Source organism: Scomber scombrus, chromosome 5 (assembly GCF_963691925.1).
Source record: "Scomber scombrus chromosome 5, fScoSco1.1, whole genome shotgun sequence".
NCBI classification, from domain to species: Eukaryota; Metazoa; Chordata; class Actinopteri; order Scombriformes; family Scombridae; genus Scomber; species Scomber scombrus.
Window position 1 is genome coordinate 14,092,060 of NC_084974.1, and position 27,938 is coordinate 14,119,997.

At 38.9% G+C, this 27,938-nt stretch overlaps 2 protein-coding genes across 5 annotated transcripts in view; both read right to left on the reverse strand.

Annotated features, from left to right (window-relative positions):
• tmprss4a (transmembrane serine protease 4a) overlaps nt 1-27,938 on the reverse strand; it is a 191,796-nt gene that overhangs the window by 1,541 nt on the left and 162,317 nt on the right. The window contains exons 1-12 of one of the 4 annotated variants that reach the window (XM_062419575.1): nt 13,050-13,094; nt 5,105-5,156; nt 4,723-4,866; nt 4,354-4,506; nt 4,115-4,241; nt 3,864-3,983; nt 2,373-2,416; nt 2,035-2,197; nt 1,770-1,933; nt 924-1,019; nt 656-798; nt 155-420 (exon numbers count right to left, since the gene is read on the reverse strand). In XM_062419575.1, coding sequence (XP_062275559.1) covers nt 244-420; nt 656-798; nt 924-1,019; nt 1,770-1,933; nt 2,035-2,197; nt 2,373-2,416; nt 3,864-3,983; nt 4,115-4,241; nt 4,354-4,506; nt 4,723-4,834 — 1,299 coding nt within the window. In that variant the 5' untranslated portion in view covers nt 4,835-4,866; nt 5,105-5,156; nt 13,050-13,094 and the 3' untranslated portion in view covers nt 155-243. Of the gene's footprint in view, nt 1-154; nt 421-655; nt 799-923; nt 1,020-1,769; nt 1,937-2,034; nt 2,198-2,372; nt 2,417-3,863; nt 3,984-4,114; nt 4,242-4,353; nt 4,507-4,722; nt 4,867-5,104; nt 5,161-13,049; nt 13,095-27,938 lie in introns of those variants that run through there. The other 3 variants (XM_062419574.1, XM_062419572.1, XM_062419571.1) reach the window with 3 other exon arrangements.
• il10ra (interleukin 10 receptor, alpha) lies at nt 22,860-27,895 on the reverse strand. The gene is made up of 7 exons (XM_062419259.1): nt 27,655-27,895; nt 26,951-27,071; nt 26,534-26,703; nt 26,275-26,420; nt 25,830-25,998; nt 25,078-25,196; nt 22,860-24,820 (listed from the first exon to the last, which is right to left on the reverse strand). Exons 1-7 carry the CDS (start codon nt 27,716-27,718, stop codon nt 23,900-23,902), a joined length of 1,710 nt encoding a protein of 569 aa, XP_062275243.1. The 5' UTR covers nt 27,719-27,895; the 3' UTR covers nt 22,860-23,899.

A 27,938-nucleotide genomic window follows, 5' to 3' on the forward strand; every position in this document is an offset into this window, starting at 1 on the left:
TTAACTTAAACTCTACTTATTAGCTTTTACTGGAGCTTCACCAGCAGATGAAGTTTGCACTGTTCATCAAACTGCGGTTCAGCTGACCCAACTCAATCATCTTACGAAAGACTATGAGAAACAGCTGGAAACTATGGAAAAAACAACAGTAGGTGGATGTTGATTCTGTTGTCAAACCACTGCAACCTTAACTGTTTTTTTTTTTTTAGATCAATTTGACCTTCCCCTCATCAGACACAGTAATCAGATCATTCGCTTCAACTCTACCTCAATGACCGTATTAATCCAGTTGAGCATCTCTTCCACTTTGCAGTAGACGCCCGGCCTTCTCTCCCTGGCACAGCCGACGCCCCAGCTCACCACTCCAACCAGATGCCAACGAGAAGAGGTGGAGTGCACCAACGGTCCCCCGCTGTCCCCCTGAGGTCAAAACAGCACAATTTATCATACCTAAACCACTTTCAAGAAAAGAATATTAATATTGGATAAATGTACAAATGATAGCTAATACAAAAAGCCTGCAGCAGTAGTATTTGCAATGGATTCAAATGAAAAGGTCCAGTTGAAAAATTAATTAAAATATTAAGTATTCCTCTGTTTCTTTTGTAGCCTTAATGTAATTTTTATGCTGTAGATTTTATCAGTGGTTCATTACCTGGCAGGCATCCACTTTACCCTCCAGGAAACCAGCACAGATCATCCTTGGGGTTATGGCACTACCATAAACTGTGGGGCTGGAACATTTTGCCTGATCTATCAGAGGGATATGGGCCTTCTGAAGTGAAGGGGAAACCGTTCCTGAAGGGAAAGCAGATATGCAGTATTTGAGTGATTGTGGCAACCTCAAAGACAAGGAGATATGCGTTTTCATGTTCACAAGGTGGCAGTTAATAATGATGAGAGGCGGTGTGTTTGTTTGTCACCTTCTTCCCTTAGGTATCCCCAGCCAGTCACAACCATCGAAGAGCCAGCGGCAAGGCCAAGGGCTTTTGGGGATAGACAAACAGGCTTCTGGCTCTCTACAAGATAAGGACAGTGCATTCATTATGAAAATTCAGCCTTGTAATCCTTAAAAATGTTTTTTATGATAGTTTTGACTGTTTATAGCCACAGGTGAAAGTTATTAAGTGATTACACAGGCTGACTTAAAGTTAATAGCCTGCTGTTTAATATATCTTTACCACTAGAGGGCAGCAGAGTAAAGCCTGATTATGATGAAACTGTTGATTACTCAAGGTCAGTTTACTGATGTAGTGTCCGGATTGCCCTTATCCTGTGATAACTTGAGACATCATGTCTTTGTCTTGTATGTCTTCCAAAAGTAGATGTTTACTTAGGTTAAAGGTTAAAAGTTAGCCATAAAGGACAGGCCAGAGGCTATTTCTCCAGGCTGACCATTTGTTTAAAACTAGTCATAAATGAGGGGTCAGGGCTGTGTCTCTTGACTGACCATTTGTTTAGAAGGTGGAGTTTTGTTTTGGGTACTATATATATAGTGTTGTAAGTATTGTAGTGAGAGAGAGGTTCCAGGCCAGGACTCTCTCAGATTGGACATGTGACACTGATTTCTTTGTAATAAAACCTTTGAAATATACAAGTGAGACGTGTCAGCGGTGGTTTCCTTCTTCATCAACACATCAAGAATCTACCTATTAAATTACACTTCACTGACTGTTGGAAAATTAAAAAAACAGGTAATGAAGTCACCATGTTACGTGTTGGTGTGAATCTATAACTGTGTTTTACTGAGTAATGAATTAAACTCTCACCTCCCACTTTGATGGGGCTGCTGAGTCTCATCAGTGCTATGTCATAGTCATTTCGTCCTGGATCATAGTCACCGTTAACTATGACCTTGTCCACATAGGAGCCTCCCAGCGAGGCCATGTAGGTCCGGCCTGACACAACTCTCCACCTAGTCAGCTCCTTTTTACTACTGCAAGACCCATGAAGAGAAGAGGAAGCATGAGTATGATTATTAATATCAACCACAAAGAAAATTTAGTGTAAATGGTACATGGAAATTATGCTGACCCAATGAAGCAGTGGGCGGCAGTGACTACCCAGCGTGGTGACACCAGCGAGCCTCCACATGTATGGTGGCCACCCTGCTGTAGGCTGACCTGCCATGGCCAGTCCACAATGAAAGCATCTGTACCCCCAACAATACGGTCCTGAGATCCCACTTGTCCACAGTCTGACAAAAAAGACGGAGAAAAAAAACGTATTTTACAAAATGTTCCTTCAAGCATGGGCTTGTCACACAGCCCAGTCATCTTCCACCTACCACTCATGAGCAGCAGTTTGCCTTGTTAAAAGCATGTAAACAATGTGTGAGGTAGGGGGGCTGCTTTTCAAAAGATAAAACCCACCTGAACAAGACAAAGACACCACAGATCCGGATTTGCATACACTGCTATTGGAGAAAAAGAGACATATATCAAATATTTTTTGTTACAGTAGTTGCTATGAGAAAACCGTGGATGTCCAAACAATGAGTCAAACTGAAAAAATAGGCAAATGTCAAATGTTTACCTAGCTTCACCTAACCTCATCCCCTTGATGAACTTTACCTCTGTTTCTGTTCTGCTTTGTTTGAATAAACAAAACTGTCAGTTCTGTTCACTTTCATGGGGAATAAAACATAAAGGGAACAAAAACTGTGGAATTTTATTTTTCTTTTAGGAACAGAAACTGTGAGAACAGACCCTGTCTCATCTGTAGAAGAGACAAATGAGGGGGAAGCCAGCAGAACAAAAGTTCAAGGCTGAAAGAGAAAGAAGGAAGGAAGATTTAACCAACAAACATACATTTGAAATGTAGAAACAGAAAGGAATGTAAAGAGGGGGAAGAAGAGAGAAGTGTATTCAGAGATTCAACAGGTGCCTCCTGATATATTTGAAATTGGATAGTTTAAGAATCTGACAAATTTTATTTTCTCTATAACGTTTTTAATTAGGCATTACATTATAGTAGGCTATGTGAACAAAAGTCGCTTCTGTGTATGTTTTTATGTGGCTTTAAAGCAGGAGTGTGGGACTTTTACGTATAAATCAACATTCGTTACATTCAAATTCTTGCCAAAATTCACATAATGCTGATTAATCCTGTCACCACCGGATAAATCTCTCTTTATTTCACAGCATACTGGAGTTTTAAAATCTGTTGTCTGTGGTTACATTCCCACGCTGGTATACCCATAGTGACGCTTTTATATCAACAATGATTGGGTGACCAGAGCTGAAGAGCGCCCACAAGGGACCTCCAATGGTCGAGCTGGATAACTTCTGGTTTAGCCTTTTGCTAACTTGAGGGATAAAATAAGTTAATTGTAAGGCTCTCCTATATTTTCCAAATGTTATTGGACCAAATGGATCAAATTCTGTCAGAGAAATGAATGGTTTTGCAGGGGTTGTAATGCTCAAAACAGTCTATCCACTGTTTTACAACCGCAACAGTAGTGACAGGGACTGGCTTACACACAGAGTTGCATCCAGGTAACTGTTCACTCTTACTGCCAGAAGGGGGAGACACTGCAGGTTTAAATCTGCCTTATATACACAGTCCTCTACAGTTAGCCTAGTTTCCTTCCTACTAGAAAGCACCACCCAGGTGCAGTGGAGCTTGCAAATTGTGCTTTGAGGTATTAATAACCCACCTCAGCTCACACCATGAAAACAGTTGCACTTGAATAAATATTTAAATTACTTAGAGATTCACAATTTTAGCTTCAGCAGTTTTAACTATAACCCACAAGTAATTAGCATTAGTCTTAGGTTGTTGTCCTTTGCATTATTAATTCTTGTTTTTGTCAAAACAAATTTGCAGTACTGAAATGCGTCCTGATGTGTTGCCTTTCTTACCGGTCAATGGTAGCTTTATGTATGGGTGTAGTTGTAGTAGCAGGCCTGACAGCTGTGAATGGTCCTGTTTTCATGGCAGATATTAGAGTGTCCACTGGGACATTGCTGCTTTGAGGGTTACTGTTAAGACAGAAATGAGGCAATGTTTCAGGTCATTTATCTCACACTGGCAAAACAAATTTTACAGTCCAGTTGTTAAATTGGCAACATAATCTATGTGATGGACTCATCCCTGGATGGCATAAACTCACTTTGTGTATCCCAGTTGTTTACATGCTGTCTGTGTGTGCTGCTCAGTCCAGCTGTCAGTACACACACTCCGCCATCCTGAGCCAGGACTGTACACCTGTAGGACACTCTTGTCTGACATGAGACGTACTGAAGGGAGGAATGGTGATGAGGGAAAGAAAGTCATTGAAGTCAAGTTTTGTTTTTGTGTCTGTGGTAACACAGACAAAGTGAGATTTGGTGAGTCAGGTGTTTGTTTTACCTGGGAATGTAGTGTTGACCGTAAAGCTTGACACACAAGTAATTTCATCCTCTCCCCCAGCACAGTCATCCTTTCCATCACAGGCTTTGTCTATTGGGATGAACTTTACTGAACGCTTGCAGAAGAAGTATTTGCTGTCAATCAGCTGCTTAACTGGAAGATGAAGGAGTGACAGATTGAAAGAGAAGGGCAGAGCACAGTCATGTTAGAATAACATTTTGCTTGAATGATCTGATATGCAGTGAATGAAACTGAATCCTAACACAAATTTTACACGTCTGATAAAACTTCTGACACATTTCTGACATTTCTGTGGCATGTGTGATGTTCATGTGTTCTGGGAAGAAAACTGCTTGAATTGTGACTCACTAAAGTATCCTGCTGTCACCAGTATGCCCAACAGCACAACAACTATTAGGACAGTAAGCAACACTTTCTTCCTCTTAGACGCCTTGTCTTTCTGAGTCTTTGGAGCCGTCATGGGCCTTCTGTGGCGGCCTGGCTGTGTAACCACTAGAAAGAAGAGAGGAAAAAAAGATAATACATTGAAAGAAGAAGTAATAGGAAAGTAATAGGAAAGCAATCACAAAACAGGAAGAGAAAAAAGGTGGTGGTTTGGGATAAGAGAAGTCAAGATGGAAAGAGAAGTGTGCACTAAATGGGCTCAAGTTCTCAGTACTGTTACTCACTACATTTTCACGTTTTTGAAAAATAATTCCATCAGCAATATTGTCAGCAAAACACAGCTTACCAGTACGCCTAGGATTCAATGGTCTGTTGCTTTCTTCCGGCAGCTGGGCGATCTGAGGAAACAATCACAAAGATATATAAGACAAGGTGAACACATGTGTCAAAACCACAGTGAAAATATACAGGAGATGTATGTGTTTGTGTGTGTGTGTGTGTGTGTGTGTGTGTGTGTGTGTGTGTGTGTGTGTGTGTGTGTGTGTGTGTGTGTGTGTGTGTGTGTGTGTGTGTGTGTGTGTGTGTGTGTGTCTCACTGAAGTGTAGCTATGTGATTGTGTAATTTTGTGTGTATGTTTCCATATGCATGTAGTTATCTGAGCTTATGTGATTTCTCTGTTAAGGTGATACTTTGTTTAAATATACTGTATATTAAAATAATTGGCATCTTTAGGTCCAAAATGCTACATAACCTACAACACTTGAACCATGTGTAAAACAGATGTCTAATACAATGCATATCCAAGGGTGGAGCCACAAAGGATTATCAATTGTGCACACATGGAACATAGTGTGCGGATTTAAGTTGTCATATTACATTTATGTGCCTCCTGGATATGTCTATACCTCTGCGTGCTGCAGGCAGTTCCCATATGCTGTTGTCACCATTTCTTATCCCTGACCCTGCCATGAAAGTGATAGACTCTGAATGTACAGTAGAGCGGGGTGTATTGTGGCTGGGTCTACTGGGACCCATTCTTCCATTTAAGTGCAATTGATATTGTGGAGATAGAACATACTGTAATGTTACGGGGTGGTATAGTGAAAGGGGTGACAGCCCTTTATTGACAGGAGCCAGACTAAAGCTGCTCATGTATCCCAGAGCAAGATATCACATGTGTCATAGTTGCATAATTGCATGCAGTACAGTTCAGTGTGTATTGTGTATGCAGTCGAAAAAATTACAGACTGAGTGACAGCAGTTTTTTTCCGAACACGCAGTTGAGACCTCCAAAAGCAGTGGTTCCTAACTTTTTTTGTTTTGATCCCTTCAAAGGTAGAAGTGAACGCAGGTTGTGTATATTTGTGAGCAGTTGAGTGATTCTCCAGATTCTTTTCATTTGAAAAATTAGAGGCCTGAAGAGTTTGTATTGAAAAAAGTTTGTATTAGACACACACATCCAGAGTAAGAAAGCAGGTGCTGGACCAAATAACAAATGTATAAAAGTAAGACAAAAGTCAGCACACTGCAGCTCCCAATGCAGGTAGATTTAATAGGATACTACATATGACGTTTCAAGCCAAATGTCCTTTATCAGGCCTGGAGAGATGAAAATATGTGATATATAATGAGAAAAATGTAACAAGATGAGAGAAAAGTCTGAGAAAACTATCTGAATTCTCTGTAGCAAAAACACGTCTTTTATTAATCATCTTGCAATCTGTCAGATTTTATCTTGTGGCCCTATAGTGGTTACTAAAGTTAGGCACTAGGCTACTTCCCAGAAGAAAGTCTAGCCTGACACAGACTATAATTGAATTGTGTATAAGTAAACATTTTCAAGTTCATTATGAGGAAGTTACACTGGTGTTTACGAGTAAAGTGGTAACCCTAGCAGTGCACTGGGCTTTTCATTGTCTAGATCAAGGCTCGTATTTACCATTTACTAATGACCATCTGAGTGAAAAATACAGTGTTGTCACATGGTATGTCCTGGCTTTCCAGTCTCCAATCAAGTTAGATGAAGATCAATACTGCACTCATTTTGGTTCAACAAAGATGAAGCTACTGCAAGCAGCTGGTTAGCTCAGGTTAGCACAAAGTCTGGAAACCTGAACAGGTTTTTGTATGGATTAAGGACTGTGACAAGGTTTATGCTTTTAAACCCAGGATTCCCAAAAATGCTGTCAGGTGCGTATAGCCAATAGCAACAGTGCAATTTCATTCTTTTGCATCCTGGTAGGCTCTTCTGTTGTTTGTCAGTGTTCAGGCAATCTCTTTATGTAGGGACTTGTGTATGGATTGAACTAACAAGATATGAGACATTACTTATTGTGTTAGTATACAGATTTTGTAACCTTTGGACATAACCAGGCTGCTTGTCTCCACTCTATCTGCTAAGTGTATTTTTCACATCCTTGAAAAAGAAACCTTGTGGAGATTATTACTTACTGTAGTGTCAAACTGTCACTATTACTAAAACAATAAATTCATGACTCATATTCTTGTTTTTCCACTAAAAAGACTAAACAAAAAGAATATTGCAGTTTCTAGAAATACAATATTCTTAAAAAACAAAACAAAACTGTTAACACTTGATTTATTTCATCACATTTTAAAATGCTGAACTTACTCAAATATAAACCTGTTTCCTTGTGCACAAACAGAGGTCATCAGTGGCCTATTTGGAGGATTTTAGCAGATGGTACAGCGTATAGTTAAAGACTGACAGGGTGAAGGGTGCTACCTGCTGTTCTCCCTTTGTCTCTTACTCTTACTTCATTCACTGAACTATAAATATGTTTACAGTATATGCACTGGATGATACGTTAGGTGAAAATATGTATAGCCAACTGGGAACACAGATACTGTTCTCTAATTTTCACTTCTGCTTTACTGTGCTAGATGAATTCCCCTTCATTTGCATGTTTCTGTACAAGCAGGTCAACTCTACTGTATGTGCTCAAATCAACTTTGAAGTAAGAGAGAAATGAAAGTTAATATGCTGATGCAGACGTTTCATGTCTACAGTTAGCTCTTGTGAACACAAGGATAAAGTAAAATCTCCACAAAGAGAGAGGAGAAAATGTTGTTGGGCAGGTTCTTTTTTGTTTGGAAGGCAGCTCTCTTTATCCTGCTGTCAATCAGCTGACACTGTTTTGCTGAGAGACTTTTTAACCTTCCCACTGCGTGCGTCAGACAGCTTGTTCTTCATTTTATATGTTGTGTCATCACATCTCTCTCCGATATCTCGGCGTATGTAACATGAGAGTTGATTGATTTAATCAGTTTATAGCCATATACTATTCCCTTTATGTAACAGGATGTAATTGACTCTAAGGCACCTTATCTTCACCCAATTCAAGGTTGTTCTAATTTTTACATATTTATTGTACGTCAAATACAGCATTTTATTCTCTCATGATATACAGCATAGGGAGTGAAGGAAAATCTCATATGAGTTACATAAGTTGGAGAGGAATAAAGGCAGTATGAATGACACAGCACAGAAAAAGTGGGAGGTCCAAGCAACCTGGGAAGCCGGATGGATGGCTAAGAGAGTGGACAAAACCATAGCTGAGAATACAAGTTCTGTGTTACCATAACAAGACAACAAGGTGACACCACTAGAAAAAACGTCACTGGTGCTGTGACTAATGCAATTGATTTTATGATTCAGACCAAAAACAAACAGGTAACCAGTTAGCCAAGTGTAACTATTTCATGACAGTTAACCCAGTTTTAGTGGGAACAGGTCCAGCTTTGACATGGTAAACCTTTTGTTCAGGCGAGTTGTTCCCCTTGCTGCTTTCAGCTTGGTTGGATTATGTTCCTCTTAACTGAAACATTCACAAAAGGCCTTTTGATAAACTACGCATGACATGTTGGATGAAATTTAATCAAAGGCAGATATCTAGACCACTGTAGTATGCACAAAGTAAGATATTTAGAGACACAAACAAGCAGATATTATTCATTTATATGGACAGAAGTGCCCACTTAGTTTTGAGTTACTCTGGGCTGCACTCAAACAGGAGCAGGTGCACACATATACACTCATTCATATAATGAAATAGGCAGTGCTTACATATATGCTGACCAAATGCAACAACAAAATCATATAGTTTGACCTACAGGTAAGATAAACTCATGCAACAGAAGCTGCCACACACCTTTACAAAGATTCTATGTGTGAAAAAAAATGTGCTAAAACACGTCAACAGACTACTGTAAGTTGTCCCATTTAATTGCAGATAGCATTTCCAACATGCAAAACAGCTGTTGTGAGTGTGTACATTACAGAAACTGGTTGAGCACAAGGAAGTGAACTCAGACTAACTAGTATGATGAGGTGGGTTTTTTTTTTTTTTTTTTTTTACCATAATGTGAACAAACTGGTCACTAGGAAAATACAGGAATGATTCTCTTCAGAAGGCTCCTCCAACGCAAACCACCATTGATTCCACTTCCAGTTTCACTCACCCACATGATGCAGTTGTTCCTCTCTGTAAGGCTCAGATACTCCTCATCAGAAGTGGAGCACAGAGCAAAACACAGCCCTCCCTCCCTGGAGGTGGAACTCTCCAAAAACTCACTGTGCCCTGTATGTCCTTCGTCCTATTCCTCGCAGCTTCCTACTCCACTGGCTTCAACTACACAACCTGGTTTGATTTTGTTTCTCTCTCCCCCTTTTCCTCTCTCCCTCCCTCACCTTTTCTTTCTACGGCAGTGTAACTGAATCCGGCTTGAAGAGTGCCTGTTTCGCCCCTCTTTGAAACCCCAAGGCTGTAATAAAGACTGCTAGTGTGTAGCGTTATGTTTCGACACTTGGCAGATTCAGAGGGAGCTTTTTTTGAATGACCAAGCCCTGCTGACAAAACAAAACAAAAAAAAAGTCTAGGTAACCTGACACTTCAACCCTCCTCTCTCTCTCTCTATCTTTGCTTACCTGTGTAACTTCCTCAGTTTTGTCCCTCCTCCCACATGTCCTCCCACCTCCAACTTTTAAACCCCCCTGGGCATAAGCACACCATTGCTTTTTGGTCCCCTTTGCTTCCTTCACTTCTTAGTCTCTTTGCTACCCAAATTTTACCCAAACATACACCCACGCAGCCATGAAAACAAATGCAAAAATGTAGACGTGACAAAGTGCACACACACGCACAAACACACGCACACAAGGGTGACAAGAAGTGGTATGGTGTGTGTGTGTGTGTGTGTGTGTGTGTGTGTGTGTGTGTGTGTGTGTGTGTGTGTGTGTGTGTGTGTGTGTGGTAATCTGCCCGGAGGCTGGCATGTTTTCTCATGCACTGTTTGGAGTATTATAAGAAGTCAGTATCAGTCAGGAATTCCTGTCTGACATCAGCTTGTGACTCATGGTCTGCCACATTTCGTGGAATGATCATAACAAGAATGTGACAGCTGAAGGTGTGCAACATATACTGAAAAATAATATTTGAATACTCAAATTATATGCAGAATTAAATGTTAATTCAAAACAGAATTACACAGGTGTGCAGACCAATTTCTTTGTGTTAAAACACAGCTTGTCAAAACTGTTGGTGGACCTACTGTTAAGGTGGACCTACTGTTAGGCTTAAGTCCACGGGGCGCCGGCTTGAGAGGCTTCACAAAAGATCCGGCCTCACTGTCCACCTCGAAGCCTACAGAGACCACAAGTGCTACAAAGAGGCTCTCACCCAGGCAAAAACAGTCCATTACTCCACACTTATTAACAGCCAACAAAAGCATCCGAAAATGCTTTTCTCCACCATCAACCGCCTTCTTGACCCTCCCGACGCTCCGCAACCCTCCGACGCCGCTGACCTCTGCTCCAGGTTCCTGGACTTTTTCCACCAGAAAGTGGCCACCATCCACCAGCAGCTCCAGGCATCTACACCCTCCCCGCCGGCCACACTACCTCGGCAGGACATGTACCATCCTTCTGCCTGCCCACCACAGCGCCGCCTCTCCACCTTCTCCCTGCTGGATGCTGATCAAGTCCTCGACCTCTTGACCAAAGCCGGGACTTCATCCTGCAGTCTGGATCCACTACCCACGACCCTGGTGAAGGCCTGTCTCCCCACCATCTGCCCCCCGGTGGTTGACATCATCAACGCCTCACTTGGCTCTGGTGTGGTACCCTCCAGCTTTAAGTTGGCAGCCGTGACCCCAACACTCAAAAAGACAGGCCTGGACCCAGATGACCCCAACAACTACCGTCCGATCTCCAACCTTCCGTTCCTGAGCAAGATCTTGGAAAGAGCAGTGGCTGCCCAGCTACAACATCACATGTCCCACCATGAGCTCTTTGAACCTCTCCAATCGGGCTTCAGACCCCATCATAGCACCGAAACCGCCCTCATCAAAATAACAAACGACCTCCTGATTGCTGCAGACAACGGCCTTGTTTCCATCCTCATCCTCCTCTCTGCTGCCTTCGATACCATCTCCCACTCCATCCTGCTCTCCCGTCTCTCTGAGCTCATTGGCCTTACTGGGCGTCAGTGCTTTTAGATATTAAACTACTGGCAATGTTTTGGGACATTGACCATAGACAACTGAGAGAAATAAAGCTTGATGGGGAGTTTGAGAAAAAGACTGATAAGGCTGGCTGAAGAAGAAAGAAACATTGTTATAAACAGCAGCTGATTGTGTTGCTTGACCTGGACTATTAAATGCAATGAACCTTAACGCTCATTCCCAACCTTTCCTCACTTTGAAAACCTGGTAAATGGGCTCAGAAATGGTCTCAGACTATAAAGTAGATGGATACATAAATGTAAGTAGGTAGATCTCTGGGCATTTTCCCGAACAAAGAAGCATTCAACCAATAGCTTCTGTTAAGCTTGCTGAAATCCAGATTGCCATAAAGTTGAAAAGACATTTAGAGGCTACACCCTGTTTTGTGTGTTGACAGTATATTGTGTGTAGCTGCCAGAACTTAATTAAAGTCACATTACAAAGAGGAGGCAATACGTTCATGTAGATGCCAGTTTCTATAGTGATGGGTTACAAAATGTATATTGTGTATGATATATGTATATAGATTAATCACCCATTTTATATACTTGATTACTAATTCAGCTCACTTCCCACAAAGATCACATTATTACTACATGTGCAGTCGCAGTGTTTATCCTGTCTGACAGTCTGACATGGTTGAACAATGCCAGACAAGATGTATGCACATGCTATGAAAGAGAAGATGAGAGCAGTTAAAAGATCCCATGAATCTATTGCCATTTGACTCTGAGCTTTTATTGCTCTGAGTCAAACTGCTTCATATTTCTAGTAATCAGCCATCACAGTACAACAACCAAACCCACAGTCAGTATCAGAGCAATGAAACGCATTTATTTGTTATTCTTCATGTTGCTGCTAAGATGTGGGTGTTTTTTTTTATTGGTGCATGCAGAGTTCAAATACAACCAAACCCACTGCTGACTTCCTGAACAACACAAACAGTACTCCAAATGGGTTACATATTAACAGATTAATGCAGGGCAATTGCACTGATTTTTGTAATAACAATGCAATGTAGACTGTGTTACCTATTAAAACAGTTAGAGCCATTTTCAAACATTTGTTTTATTTATTTTCTTATAAACATCTTTGGAAAATGTAACTAGTCTGTTGCTGACTAAAGGAAACAAAGCAACAACTGCTTTCAATTCTGTGCTAACTACTGGGAAACCAAGATCTTATATGTTTTTTGTTTTTCTTTATCACATTGGATCATTTTAAATTCTTTTTAATACCTTTTTGATTCATATAAAAGTCCAATTATTAACAAAATAAACAACATAAAAATGGAAAAACAGCTCCAGTGCTATTAGGATACAAATCAGATACCAGGTGTTAAATTTGGTTTAATTTAATCTGTTTAATCTGTAATGTTGTTTAATCTATCGCAATTTAACAACCAAAACTGAATTTGAAACTTTCATTTCATTGCACTCCAGAACTTTGGAGGGCCTCAATCATACCATGAAATACAATTAAGGACTCAAAGGGCACCTGGAACAAGGTATAAAAAATTCATGCATTCTTATCAGACATGCTGATAAGAAATATGTCCTTAAGTTTAGTGGAAACTTGATTAAAGATGGACTAAAGTCCTTTTATGATTCAAAGAAACCTACCCCTTATATAAAAATCATCTATGACTTGTAACACATATCAAGGTGCCATGACAGTAAGGGTTTGAAAAAAGCAGGAGTAATAAAAAAACAAATCATGAGTACACACATGCAGACATGATTCTTTATACCACCGTACTCTTCCTCACCTGAAATGTAGCTGTCAGTCCGTGCGAAGAACATCTGAGGGTTGGTGAGTCAGTTAGTGGAGAAAAGTGAACAGTGCCTTAAAATTCTGTATCTTTCCCTGAAGAGTTTCTCAGCCGTCCTTTATCCGTTCAACAGATGACAACTCTCAAAAGTTCCTTCACCTCACCTCTCTGCCCTCCACTTCCATGACAGACCATTTATATGTGTGTGTGTCTCTCTCTCTCTCTTTTTCACAGACACAAGTTACCTCATACTACCATCAAAGTCACTACATCACCATCTCCCCACCATTCCAGACACCTGCCTTTGTCCACACAGGTGTGCATTTTGTGAAACCTGACTCCTCTGCTGGAGGAACGGTATAGGGAGGTACTGCTCGGATTAAGCATTAATGATAAAAAGTAAATGATTAACACTTTCACATTTCGTGTCCACTGGACTCTAACGATTGCATGCCTACACAGCCACATATAGTGCAGGTTTTCATACAAATCAGTTTGGTTTTTGAGAATGGAAACTTGGAAAATTATTGAAAGTGATGCACAAAAGTGAAGCACAAAAGAAAGAAAAAGGGAAAAAAGACACAGATGGTCTGTATTAAAACATAAGAGACATTCAAGCTACACCAAAAGTTATAACAAGGTTTTTGATCCAAAATCATATGTTTACTATGTTTAATTCCAAAATAGGTGTTAAGATTAGATTAAATCGTGTTGATATTCCGTAAACAATCAACAGAGTTCAGTGATCCTGGTCTGGTTGCTCTCCTGTGGGAACAACACCTTTGTTAATAGTGTTATTGTGTCCGATGCCATCCACTGCACTTGACCGATAATATACAATAGAATGGATTTACAGTATGAGGAAGTGCTTTTACTGTCTGCTGAGAAATGTGACAATATACTAATTATGCAACTTCAGTAAACTACATGTAGCCCATGCATCCAATGCCATCCCATGACAGTGATACAGTAGATGAGATCATCATAGGTAAAGGGCTTTGTATTATTGATGTCAAGAGGATTGGTGACACTTATCTGTGATGTGATGGTTATATGAAATTCTTTCCTGCCAAGAAAATACAAAGAAATGCCAAAAAGATTTCCTGAAAAATGTTTTTCTCCATTTACCACTCACGAGGTGCACCTACACAGACACAAAGACATACATTTAAGCTAAAACAAGGTATTATAGTTTGAAATTATATAAGTTGACCCACTATTTATAATTTATGTATTTCATAATTTCAGTTTTTATTGAGATACCTTGTATATATATATATATATATATATATATACCTCATTTTATCTGCATAATGATGACATTATTATAGCTAAATAGCATTGTTATATTCCATACCATAATGTTTACTTTTGCCAAGTCTAAACATACAATCTCAAAGACAAAATCTACATTCAAACAATTATGTGGAAAAATTGTGTCATGCATAGAACCAAATTTGGATTACATATTAGTGTAGCCAATCTGAACCAAACATGACTGTGAAAACAAAACAAACTAATGGATTTTCCATTTTCATTGCAGAACAGGCAGATCATAGTTTGGTGCTGACAAAAACTTTTGCCATCTTTTCCATTCTGTTACTGTCGATATTTGCCTCACAAACAATTAACAACATCTGTATTTCTTCTCATATCCTAATTTCTTCATCTTCCATTACTTACTCTTTCTCACTCTTCACCTTCTCCAATTCATGATGCGAAGCAATGACGCTATAGTGTATGCATTCACACACAGGACACACACATTTTCGAAAGGTAAATATAGTGCACTATATAGTAAACAAGGAGGGATTTCAGGCAACGCTAATGACAATGTTAACGCTGATGTTTAGCAGCTTAATATTCACTATGTTAGCTATTAAGCATGTTAGCATGCCAACATTTGCTTATAGCGCTAAACACAAAGTAGAGCTTTATTTGGCCATATACTAGTGTATTAGGGAAATTAAAGTTTTGACAACCAAGGATAAATTACAATGTATCCTGAGGGGAACATAAATGTCTCAACCAAATTCCATGGCAATTAAGTCAACTGTGTGTAGTTATAATGTTTCACCCAAAACAGCAAATGTTGACCACAGCATGGTGATAGAGGAAAAGGGAGGTGATCACCAAAAAATCCATCTGGTAAATTCTGACACCATGGATATCTGTGCTAAATTTTACTACAATCCATCCAATAGTTGTCAAGACACTAAATACCAAAATACCAAAAATGTAACCCTGCTGGTGGTACTATGCAAGTATTAGAATCACTATAGTCAGTAGGCTTCATCCTCTAGGAACCATGACTGTTCAGACAAAATGTATAAGTTGTATAGTATAGTATTTCATTCTGAACCAAAGTGGTGGACCGACCGATGTTGCCATCTCCAAAAATGGCCAACTGACCTAACTAATTTTCCAGACATAATAGAGAGAGAATAGAGGACTGAGGAAATAAGAATGTTTTAATCTAGTAATTGACAAGAGGCCCCAATTCCTCTGCACTCATTTGTTAAGTGTTCATATAATCATAGGCAAGGGAGGAAAAAAACAGTATTGGATTAACAGTACATTTATGAATGAATAAATACATAAAGGAATATGACGAATGGAAGAGGGAGTTTGAGTTCAGTTTTAATTCATCAGTGTAAGATAATGCAGTTACTCACCCACATCATGGGATAGGCTAAATGTGAGTAAATGGAATAAACTACGTAGCCATACAGACGTTGTGGATAATTTTCTGCCGTTGGACTCGTGATGTCAAAGTGTAAATCACCCACATAAGTTAAATAACAGGAAACTCTCCACCACTGAGAACTGATAACATCTCAAAGATAAGCGGTGACACTTTTCTATGCTTTGAGCTTTGATGCATCTTACTAGAAAACCAATTATGAATGTCCTAAACTTTAAAAAAAAAAAATATTATTATGATGGTAAGCACCATGTCTATTTCTACTCTCGTCTATGTTTTCTTTTTTAAAGAGTACAAGGCCTTTATATATTAGGCAAACTACAATTTTAATATACTAATTACATGTCAGTCCAACAATCATAACAATCTATGAAAGAGGTTTAAAATGAATCACAAAACAATCATGTAGAGAATAACATGAGTTATATAAAACTGAATGCACGGTTTAATTCAATCCTGGAATCATGTTGGTATATAAATAATCCTATTTACAGTAAGTACACAACAAGAGTACTTCCCCACTCTATATACTAAAATATAGTGAGCGTTTGTTGGCAGTTTCAAGAACTGTGCGAAGAGGCGTTAGGCGTTTGCGAGGAAAACCCAGCAACCCTAAATATATTACAGCACAATGACAAAGCGTTGCTTACAGTAGAAACTGTTAATGTGTAAAATGTATTAAATACACAAGTCAAAACCTTTCCCTTCAGTACATTTTCAGGGAACATTACAGTGTATTCAGTCCTTTTGGAATAAGATGTTTCAGCACTTTTTCAAAACCCAATTTAAATTAGGTTTCATCAACTGTTTGCACCATTATTTTCAATGATAATGTAGAAGTGTAATACCATAGTCATCCAACAGGGGTCATCATGAACCACTTGAATCAGGTGTTAATACCTGGCTGTCTGATAAAGATTTGTTATTCAAAAAAAAAGAAAAAAGAGAGAGAGATAGAGAAAAAAAAAGAAAGGCTGCACGATGCTGGGTGAAGGGAGTATGAAGGACAAGAGGAGTGCGTTTCATGTTGTAGCTCTAAGATAGCTGTCCTGGGGCTTGAAAAGACCAAAATGCTGTTGAATTTCTCTTTGTGTTTCCTGTTAATTTAGGTGATACAGTCACACAAAGCATGAAACGTTTTTTTTAACTAGCACAGTATCAAAGGACTTCAGAGTGAATTGAAATTTGTTGCCTGCAAAAGCATGCCTGTCCACTTGAGAACGATGGCTCATCAGATCCAATTTGTTCCAACTTTAGCTAATGAAAGGAAGGTAAGAGACAGGCAAGGCCGGTTTAAAAGAATGTCTGGTATGGGGACATGGATAAGCAGACGTAGGCAAAGAACAGACGAGGGAGTATTCTGTTTTCGTTGTCCACAGTCAAGACAAATCATTTAAAAAAGACTGCTTTACTGTAAAGTCAAGTAAGTAAGTGAAAGAGTTCAACACCAAACGGACAGGGAAGAAAGGAGAACACGGACAGGATATAACATCTGTCATCCTGGCTTGTCAGCAATGGGGAATGGTGGTAAGAGTCAGCTGAGACACTTAATTTCATTTCTCTTTGCAGTGTTTGTGACACACGCAACTTACAAACAATTGTTCTGTGTAGTGATTGAGACTCACCTTTCTTGCTACACGAATTGTAATTTTACAACATTGATTCCTGACAAATTTTAAACAAACTAATTAAAATGAAATTTTCTCTTTTTGGATCTATTATCTTTTCATGTTTTGTTTGGATCCTGATTGTACATTTGACAATCCATGAGATCGGCTGGTTTCTTTGAACTTTAAAATTACATGCAGCCTTGGCTGGTAACTTTTTAAATATTGCATTATTTTGAATCCACAAGGCCAGTATATTGGATTGTCATTACTGTATATGATAAATTATACAACATAATTTAGTTGCTGCTTGGAAAGTGCTAAAATAAGACTGTGAATAAAGCTTAAAAAGTGCAGTAGTATTAGAGAGTTCTTTTGGTTCTGCTGCCGATGCTTGTGCAGTTAAAAAATGCATAAGCATAGAAAATATACCTGTTCAAGTTATGTACCAGCTGTATTTTTGTATCTTAAACTTCCTCTGCACTTGTCACTCCAATATCTCTCCAAAGACTACTAATGAAGCCAGGGAATTTGATTCTCCAATCTAATTCCATCAGAGTTAATATTCACTCATAATAAACAGACATATTGATCCAATTAGGCTCAGAGAGCCAGACAGACTATTTCAGATCATTTAAGTCCAGCTCTGAAATATACAAACAGTACCTTTTTGTCATTTAATCAACTTGTTTGTTGGTCTTCAAATGTTAGTAAGTCAATCAGTGATAATGTGTATATCTATGGCTATGATCTAATTACCTCACTGCATTTACAGGGAGCAGGGTAAACTCTACGGCAGTTGGGATCGCAGTGGGTTTTGCCATTCTGGCGATCCTCTTCACCATTGGCATTGTGCAGTTCTGCTGCAAGTACAAATGCAAAAAGTGCTGCAAGAAAAAGGGTGAGTGGAGATTTAATGTGGCAGTTCAACAGCCCATCTACCCCCTTAACACTCACACACTGAAAAAAAACATTCCTTCTTTCTTACCTCTAGAGGTATTGAATCATGCAGACAGATTTGGTTTTATCTGCTCAGGTTTTGAGATGTGTATCTCTGTTGTTACCACAATACAGTACATGTGAAGAGATTTGTGGTGGACACAATATTGAAGAAATGACATTGAAAAAGTCAAATTGCAACATTTGACTGACCTGGCTACATTGTATAGGCTAATCGGACAAAATGTTACCTTTAAAAGCTCTTGACAGTGAAGTCTCAGATGCAGAGTAAATGGACACCAAATGAGTGTGTTCATGAAGACTATGTACGTTCCTTTACCCTTCGAAGGGCAGAGGCACAAATCTCAAAGACAGATATCTCCAAATCAGCAAAGTGTAAAAAAAAAACAGAGCTATTTGGAAGGCTGAGAAAATATATTTGTATTGCTAATTGGGGTGAACTGACTTTTTAAAGGGAAAATCAAATACGTTTTGTTATTTTCACATCATCATGAATTCTCATGTCTATGTTAAATTTGGTCAAAGGTGAACTAAAAACTTGTGATGAACATATGTGAAAATGCTCCTCGAGAGTCAAAAGCCAAGGCCTCAGCCTGCTCTGAACACTTTGTTTGCAAAGTTACCTCTACTTACTCCTTTTGATAACAAAAGATTGTCATTGGTCATCCACTCTCATATTTCTGATAGGATTTGGGCTCAAACATTTAGGTACAGAAGTATTTGAGAAGTTTCTATTTTGAGTAAAGAACATTAAAATATGTGAATATGTTTACATACCATCCCGTGCTGGTCGTGTCTTGGAGCTAACCAATCAGAACAGAGAAGGCTCCTAAGGAAGGGGGCCTCAAAGAAACAGAAACTAAAACAGATTGAACTAAGGGGCTGCGTATAGAGACCCTAACCCTTTAAAATACTTCAACTTTGTCAAACTGGCATGAAGATACTTATATTGTAAAACATCACCCAGCATTAAGATTACAACATGATGAATCTGCCACGCTCTTGTCATAAAAAGATTTTTATTATTTTTCTCTCCTTTTCTGTAGAGACGTCACTGAAAGACAAAGTACTTACGTAAGTTGATTTTTCTTCACATGCCTTTAAAATGCAAAACTTTATTTCCTCATATACCATTCCTACATGGTTGTAAGGGAAAGACCAGTTTGTTTATATCTCTCTTTCTTTACAGCAAAGTTGGCTTAAAGAAGTCTCCACCGCCCTTTTCCATCAGCAGCATTGTAAAATGACAGCCAACTTTGTGGCAGTTGATTTTTGCGACCACCATAACGGAAAGCACACCTCGTCTGACACTCTCCTACACGGCACCCATCTTGTTTTCAGCTTGTATGTCATCTGTCTCTGTTTGTATATTGCTGCTATAAGTGATACTGATGTGTTAACCTGAATATCAAGGATGAAAGTTCCAAATTATCTTTGGGTTACTTGACTTTTATGTGTGATATCTTGCTTTCGAACCATGTCACTACCTCCTAACCAACTTTGTTTTTAGTTCTGTCTTAAAAACAAACATCCATGCAAACCACTAAAAAACAAAAATTCTCACATAGAGGAAATGCATACTACTGTGCATGCAGAATTGTATTTTCTATGTAATCTGAATGTAATTTAAAAAAAAAAAAAATTGAAGTGAAGAATATACATAGAAATTGAACAGTTATTTATCTGTTTTGTTATTTGTCATGAGAACAGGTTGTCTTGCTGTGGCTTCTCGTGGTGAACAGATGAGTAAGCACACACAGATACACACCGCACAGAGAAACTAAGAGCACACATTGTACGGCTGATGAGAAAAAAGTTTTTAGGCGGAGGCAAAATATGAACAGCTAAACCACAGAAACGAGGCAGATCAGTTTTCTTGTAAGCTGGGGGTGACTTCCCTCTAAGGTCACATAACTTTCTATAGTTGGTGAAACTTATCTCATAGGTTTTCCTTTAATGAAACCTTTCCTTGTGTCTGATGTTTTTTTCTGATATTAACTGCCTACAGGGTGAATAAAGTTCAAGTTTCCTTCTTAGTCAAAAACAAAGACACCTCAAAAGACAAAAAAGGGATTTTTTTCACAACTGGAGCTGAAATAATTTCGGATGACTTCAGGCTGGTAACAGAAACATAAATGGCAGTTGATCATGGTGTTGTAATGTTGTCAATTCTTCTTTGTAATTACATTTGAGATCAAAGATTGACTTTTTATGGTGCTGCAATTTGCAAGTTTGACTCGGTTGTCATGATAACACAAATTCAAGCTCGTCAGTCAAAGGCAAGAAACTTCACTGGATGCCATAAAACACTGCCTGTAAGTGTTGATTAGTTGTGAATCTGCACAAAACTTCCACAACCCAACCCAGGGGTTTGTTAATCCAGGAGAAACTACATTTGTTAACACATGACTAGCCCTGTCTGAAATAGATTTTCATATGAATCCATTTTCAGCTTTTAACTGCAGCTGTGCTGATTTGCACACTTCTTAACATGTCATAAGACTCAGTCTGCAAAAACACATGCTGAGCTGCCACTGCAGTCACTGATCATTGGATATGCATGAATTATATCACTGTACCACAGACTGAAATGAGGTACAGTATAAAGCCCAGTGTTCTCTCGTAGAGCAACACAGTCTCGATATCTAGTTTTAAATCCTCCACTGTTTGCTCACATCATGCTTACGCCATGAAAAAGTTACGTCTTTTAGTCTCATTGTATCAAATAACAAAAAACTAGTGCAAATGAAGTATTATTACCTAATAGGAATACTGATTGCACCTGCCTTAAAGACACGCTCTAGATCAGCTGTTTGGGTATTACTTTGATATACTGTAGTGCGTAGCATGCGTAGGAATAAGAAAGTTCTACGGTTACGAAAATGTAGTGCCAAAAGAACCGGCTGTCTGACGGCATGGTGAAAATCTTTAAAATATAGTGGATGGGCAGGTCTGTATTTAGGGTGATAAAATATGTTTTGCTGTTAGCCCCATCCATAGCAGTAGGCTACATTACTTAGCTTCCGTGCAGGTATTCCTGTTTACCTCTCTAAACCCAGACCCAAATCTACTGCAGTTAATACACCGACTATGGATAACTACCTCATACAACCCCACTTCAAAAAATATGAACCATCCCTTTAAAGGATAACGCTGGTGATTTTTCTTTATTTTTCTTACTGTCAGCAAAACTCATGAAAGAGTGATAGAGCCAAACCAAAATTGAATTCATCTACTTACTTAAGTGTTGTGTGTGTATCCAAAGCCTTATATTGTATTCCTCTGTGCTGTAATGGAGGTTCCATTGTTGTCCAAAAACAATTAAAAACACATCAGTGAGCCACACCCTTGCATTGGGCAACATGTTCCTTCATCCTGAAAATTCCTATCACGTTAGTTTTTTAGTTTACATTTACAGATCTTTTGCTAGCTTGTTGTGCTACATATGACAACCACTTGACTTTGTTTTGAATTTCTTTTGGACATGTACAACGTAACACAAAGTCAAGAGATTGTGACATGTAGCTCAACAAGCTAGCGAAGCTCTGTACAGCCCCGTTACCACATGCACATGAGCAGTGACGTCTTCCTGAGGCTCCTGACAAAATGTGGTCACTGTTATTAGTCTTTTCAGCTGTTTGTACAGAAGCCATTGAGGTGAAGGAACATCAGTGGTCACTGAGGTCACTCAGTGAAAAAAAAAAACATTTTAAAATTGCTTGCCTTATCCTTTAATTGGAGCTTTGTGGCGACAGGGCATATACACAGAAAGTGGTGGGTGGAGGACCAGTAGGGGCCTAACAGCATCTTTTTAGTTTTATCCCAGGGCTTCCTAAAGCTGCGTTCAGACCAAAAGCGTCTGACGCGAATTGAGCAGCAAGTCCACATAGAAAATGAATGTAAATGGCGCGATCACACGCGATTGTATATCAGGCGGCGCGAATGAAGCGTCTGAAGCGAATGAATGAATGAATCAAGCGTCTGAAGCGGCGCGAATAAAGTTGGAAAATTTGAACTTTTCAGGCGGCATCGCGCCGCGACATCCAATCAGCTGCGAGTTTCTCCCGACGTCACAAGCGCGAATGAAGCGAATGAAGCGATGATCCAAAAATGTATATTTATGATCAAGCAACGCGATAGAAGCGATTCAAGCGATTTTTTCGCGTCAGACGCTTTTGGTCTGAACGCAGCTTAACAGGTTAATCCAGAAATGTATGAAGAGATTAAAAAAAGAAAAGAAAAGATCATCTGTGCTTTTTATTTGGGAATGCACAGAGAACATTTGGTGCAAACATGTCAGTGATGTGATAATTTGGAGTTTTTTTCTCAACTTTTACGATTACCAAATTTTGTCTCACTTCCCCCATAGTTTATGCTGCACATAGAGAGATACAGTGGGTCACATGATTTTTCTACCATTGCTATGGATCTGTTTGAACTCAATAAACAGCCCCATTAACCCAGATACAATGTGAAGACATTATTTCACTGAGACAAACGTAAAGCACCTGAAAAATCAATCCTGGTGGCGTTTATTTTCTCTGCTGTTATACAATGTGGGACTTTTTTTTTTTAAATCGAGTGGAAGCTTAAAAGAGGAAGTACATTTAGAAGCTTTGAAACCACTGCCCTGGTTTTTGTACAGAATTTGCATATGGGGATCCCATGTATAGCTAAGTGGTATCGTGTTTCATTTCCTGTAGGCATCACGTTGTTTCAGGGTTTTCCTTGAGTTTGCCTTTTTCACTGAGTCATGGTTTCGGAAATCCACATCAGCTGTTTACCCATTGTCTTCTTTTAAATTTATTTTTACGAAAGTAAGACATTTACACACCATTTCAGTGAAACAATATCTTTCAATCATTTGTAGAAGAGCAGTGTCATACATACAACAAATAAATAGCTTTTTTATGTAACAAATAATTTAAACAGGAATGTAACTAAACCTCACTGGCTGATTCAGAAAGGAGTAAAGGAATCTATAACATCCACACCATTCAAGATGAGTACAGAAATGTTTGCTGATTAATTCTGCCTTTAGCTTGACACAACTTGATGAGTGATAGTTAAAAAAATTAGTCCGACCATATTACTGACCGAATAAAAATCTATTTCACAGTGACTCTCAAGTAATCTATCTAATTGTTTCAGTCAGGCAAGAACACATGTCAGAAACTTATAAAGCTGGTTACCAGCATAAGGAATTCAGTTGTTGGTGAAGGTGGGAGGTTGGGAAAACTCACAAAATGTCCAAAGCATTTAACTGTCAAACCGGTGCTCTGCATTGCTCCCCACACCAGTTTCACTTCTGGCATACTGCCTTTTAGTCAGCTATAAATACCCAGTGAGATGGTTAGAATGTGATCTTTGACATCACAGACCATAATCTCATGAGACATTAACCAACAGCCAACAGATGTGTGGCGTCACCCTTTTGTTTCCTTCGTATGTTCACTAACAGTCTCCCCAAATACTTATTAGGGCTTCTATTTCATGATTCACAGTGTCTAATGAAGAAAAGGGAGTGTGTTGCTCAAAAACAGCATGTTTTTATAGCGTTGTTGCATTTCAGTGTATCAATCAGTTGTCAGCTGTACATCACAGAGAGAGAGGGACACATTGTTCATATTTAAGTCCTGTTTTCCCTCCACTAGAGCCATTGGTGAAAGAGCTGATAGCAAAGGGAAATTCTCCCCAAGATGCAAGAAAGTTGTTTCCAAGTCATTCATCATGAGTGTGTCCATTTGTGTTTTTCTGGGATAACTTGAAAATATGAGCTCTTCTTTGTAAGAGTCAGTAATGTTACAATTGTCGCTCAATAGTCCATTTTCTATATGCATAGTTCTGTATTGTTTGATTGTGTCCGTTTCATTGAGGCCTTGTTTATGGCACCAAGTGCACTGACCTGCTCCTGAGCAGATACACGACTGAGGCCCGGCCCTGTAGCCTGTGACCACTTCTATCAAAACTGGATCAGGAATTGTTTGTTTAAGCGCTTCCTCATCATCACAGACACAAATCTGCACAGCTGAATGGCTCTGGCTGTGATAATTATTACCAGCAACAAACTCTTTCAGAGGTTCGCTGTCCAGTGCATTCAGATTCATGGATGAAGAATTGAGCTGGCAGCCCAGGCCCACTCCACTATCCTCCCTCTTCCTGACTGTGTCGGTATCAGTACTCTCATCCTGCAGGGGGTAATCCGTCTGACTGCTAGTGGAGCTCTCTGATCCTCCCATGCTCCCACAGCCACTGTCCTCTTGTCTCATTGGAGGACTTCCTCCACTCTTGGTAACAGAGCTGGACTTCATGCTGACCCCACTGTCCATGCTTGTCCGCCTGTTCTCCTCTCCACTGTCCTCTGTTACGGCAACAAGGAGTGTCATTGGTTGTTTCACTTCTGTTCTGTGACTGGACAGGAACCAGCCTTTGTCTGTGACGACTTCCATTGTCTCATCTCCAACAGTGAGTGGATGCCAGCCACTTACAGTGGATTTCTAGTGTGAGAGGAGAGAGGATGTACTTGTTACTTTCAGGAACAAGATTAGTTTGAAGCAAGGCTAATGTCAAGATTATGATCTCATGTTTTTTTTTTTTTCAACCCCCATTGTGATGTCCTTTTGCTTTTCCTCTTCTTGACAAATACTGATTCTCTTTTCTGTTCTCTTTTTTCTGTTCTCTTTTCTACATTGTTAATAGTACAAGGCAGCATGACTGTGTTTCCTTCTGATTTTCTGTAATTCAGTGTACTTACCAGTACAGCAGGTGTTTTCTCTGGATGCTTCAGGTAACACAGTAGGATGGCTGCTGTGATAGCAATAAAAGCCAACACACCCGCAATGGACAAGGATGATACAGCAATCATGTACCACTCTGGAGGGAGCAAAAATACAAAGAGCTCAGAAGGCGTTTTGAATGTAAGAGCAATTGCAGGTCTAGATGTTAACCTGTATCATATTGCGAAACAATCTTCCTCTCACAAACTTTAAATGAATACTTAAAGAAATAGTCAGTTTGGGAAGTATGCTTTTTCTTGATGAGAGTTCGATGGAGAATATGAAGGTTTTTATTTTTCTTACAAATTAAACTAATGAGATATAATGTGTTAATTAGTAAACCAGTAAACTAGTTGAAGTAGGCTGAGTGTCAGTCTTGAACTGACCCAGGCTAGCTGTTTCCCCCTGTTTCCAGTCTTTATGCTAAGCTAAGCTAACCGACCCATATGTAGAGTAGTGTGGTATCAATCTTATTATGAAAATCTTGGTAAGAAATTAAATAAGCATATAATCATAAATATTAAACTATTAATTTTAGGCTTATTTAATTACTTTAATTCGGTATATTGTTCCATTTATTTTCCTAGTTTTTTATGTTTATTTATTTATTTATTTTTTTTTACATCTCATGTTTATTTTATGTTGGCACGTTGAATTATTGGTAATTTTATTCTGTTTATTGTGCTAATTGTTTATTGTTGTCATCTTTTCCTCAGTATGATTTGCTCACCTTGCTCTGGTAGCTGCAGACACTGTTGAGGGGACGTGCTGCTGACGGGGAGATCTGCAATGGCCTCTACCACGATACGGACACAGTACTCTCTTCCCCAATGGAGAGAACTGAAAGTCTTGGTCGTCTTATTGTCTCCTTTGTCACTTTTCAAGTATGCTATGGTTTTCTGTAATGTAAAAATCAAAATACCTCTCAGGTCAATGCATTTTACAGTCTACAGACCATATAACCTAAGATGAATCAGTTTCAAATGTCAATTCAGGCAGCTAGGTATGATATTAAATGTTGAAAATTCAGTAACATTTTTTAGATTTAGATTTAACTATTGTCTCATTGGTTTGATCTATTTTAATAGACTTGTCAGTCAGTTTATGAGTGATACAGTAAGTCTCAATTTTTGTTTCTCACAGGTTTTGCTTTTAAGCCTTATCCTTAGACTCACCTTACTGTGCTGTCCTCTTTCCTCAAGGCTGATATTGTAGGTAAGCCCAAAGGGAAACAGCTCATACAGAATTTCTTTTTCGTGAATATATACTGTGAGAGTGCTGGACGTAGCCCACAAAGTGAAGGAGGGAGGCTGCAGTTTACCTACGGACGAACAGAGAAAGGTAAGAAAACATGTAAATAATGACCATATTGTGTGCCTAAATTCCATAATAATTTAACCACGGTACACCAAACTGACAGACAACTGTGCTTACTTTCATTTGGGAGAAATTTCTTTCTGGTCCAAGCAGACTCTTTATCTCCAGCTACCAGCTGAACTCTGACCTTGTAGGCAGCTCGGTATTCACGTATAAAGCTGCTAAGGTCACAGTAGGTCTCTTTGATCCCTGTGCACCTGGCCACCATGGCCCATTCTTCAGTGTACCTGACGACAGAAAAACACACCCGTTACCAACTGGAAAAAGTGAAGTCATTGAATAATACATGATGAAATAAAGCCTAGCATTTTAATAAAAGTCATCTATAATATTTAGCAATTCCTCTTTGTTAATAATCTAAATTAGTGAACAAAAATAACAAAGCAAAAAAGGAAAGCAAGTCTAATCTGAAAAACAGGGCACTGCAACTATGAAGTAAAAATGTTATTATTTGTATTGTGAAGTAAAACATACTTCGCAAATTCTACATTGTACATGGTGTTTGAAGGGGCATCTTTAGGATGGCTCCAAAGCGCTGTCACCTCCCCATCCAAAATATCCACTGTCAGTTTATAAGGCCCAGGGACGTCCCCTCCTGCCACAGAATAAAAGAAAGTTTACTATGTGAATTTATTGTTCATTATTACAGAAATGCTTACAATGAAAGTTCAGTTCTGTATCATCTGTCTGAGAGAGGAGACATTCATACCATTTTGATGTCAGATTGTTATGTGATGTAAAAGACTTAGTCTACAGAAATCAAGCAAATAAAGGTGTGATGAGGAGGAGAAAGGGAAGTCGACTGCCAACTAGACGCAGTTATCTTGCAAATCATACATTGGATTTCATAATGAGACTGCGGGCTTTTTGTAAAGGGAACAGAATATCATCAATTCCCACTCTAGCTGAGTGTTTCAAAGAAGAAAGGAACAAGACTTTCCTGATGGAAACCCTATTTAAAATCTGTATTTTATCATAAAGATCAACATTTCCCAGAATGTTTTTTATTTAACACACACAATTTCACATAAATGTATTGAACAATTCCATAATGATTAAAAATCATTGTCAGGATAACAATGGTAAGAATATATTATTTTTTAAATACAAAACAAGATTTAATCAGACACATAAAACATTCAGACTAAAGATATACAGGAATAAAAAATCGTAATTACCTGACACACAGCTTATAAAAATAATCATGAAGATAAGAATTGGTATCTTGGTGCTCATATCCATTTTTGGTGTTCAGAGAAATATTATTTACTCGTAAATTGTCATAATCCACACGGTATCCGCCAAAAAAATTCTCTAATTCCAAGCTTCATCGAGAAAAATTATATCTAACTGTGCAGTAGAACATTCACCTGTTGACTGCTGTTCGTCTATGGAAGAAATCAGAAGAGACAGCTTGTTTTTCCCCTGATGACATTATTTACTCGGTTATCCCCCAAATACC

Bases quoted from the DNA above. Each gene is read 5' to 3' on its own strand.
- il10ra (XM_062419259.1), bottom strand. From the start codon at position 27,718: ATGGATATGAGCACCAAGATACCAATTCTTATCTTCATGATTATTTTT. The intron at 26,704-26,950 runs GTATGTTTTACT...TTCTGTCGTCAG, and splicing joins TACAATGTAGAATTTGCGAA to GTACACTGAAGAATGGGCCA. The intron at 25,197-25,829 runs GTGAGCAAATCA...TGCTCCCTCCAG, and splicing joins TCTGCAGCTACCAGAGCAAG to AGTGGTACATGATTGCTGTA.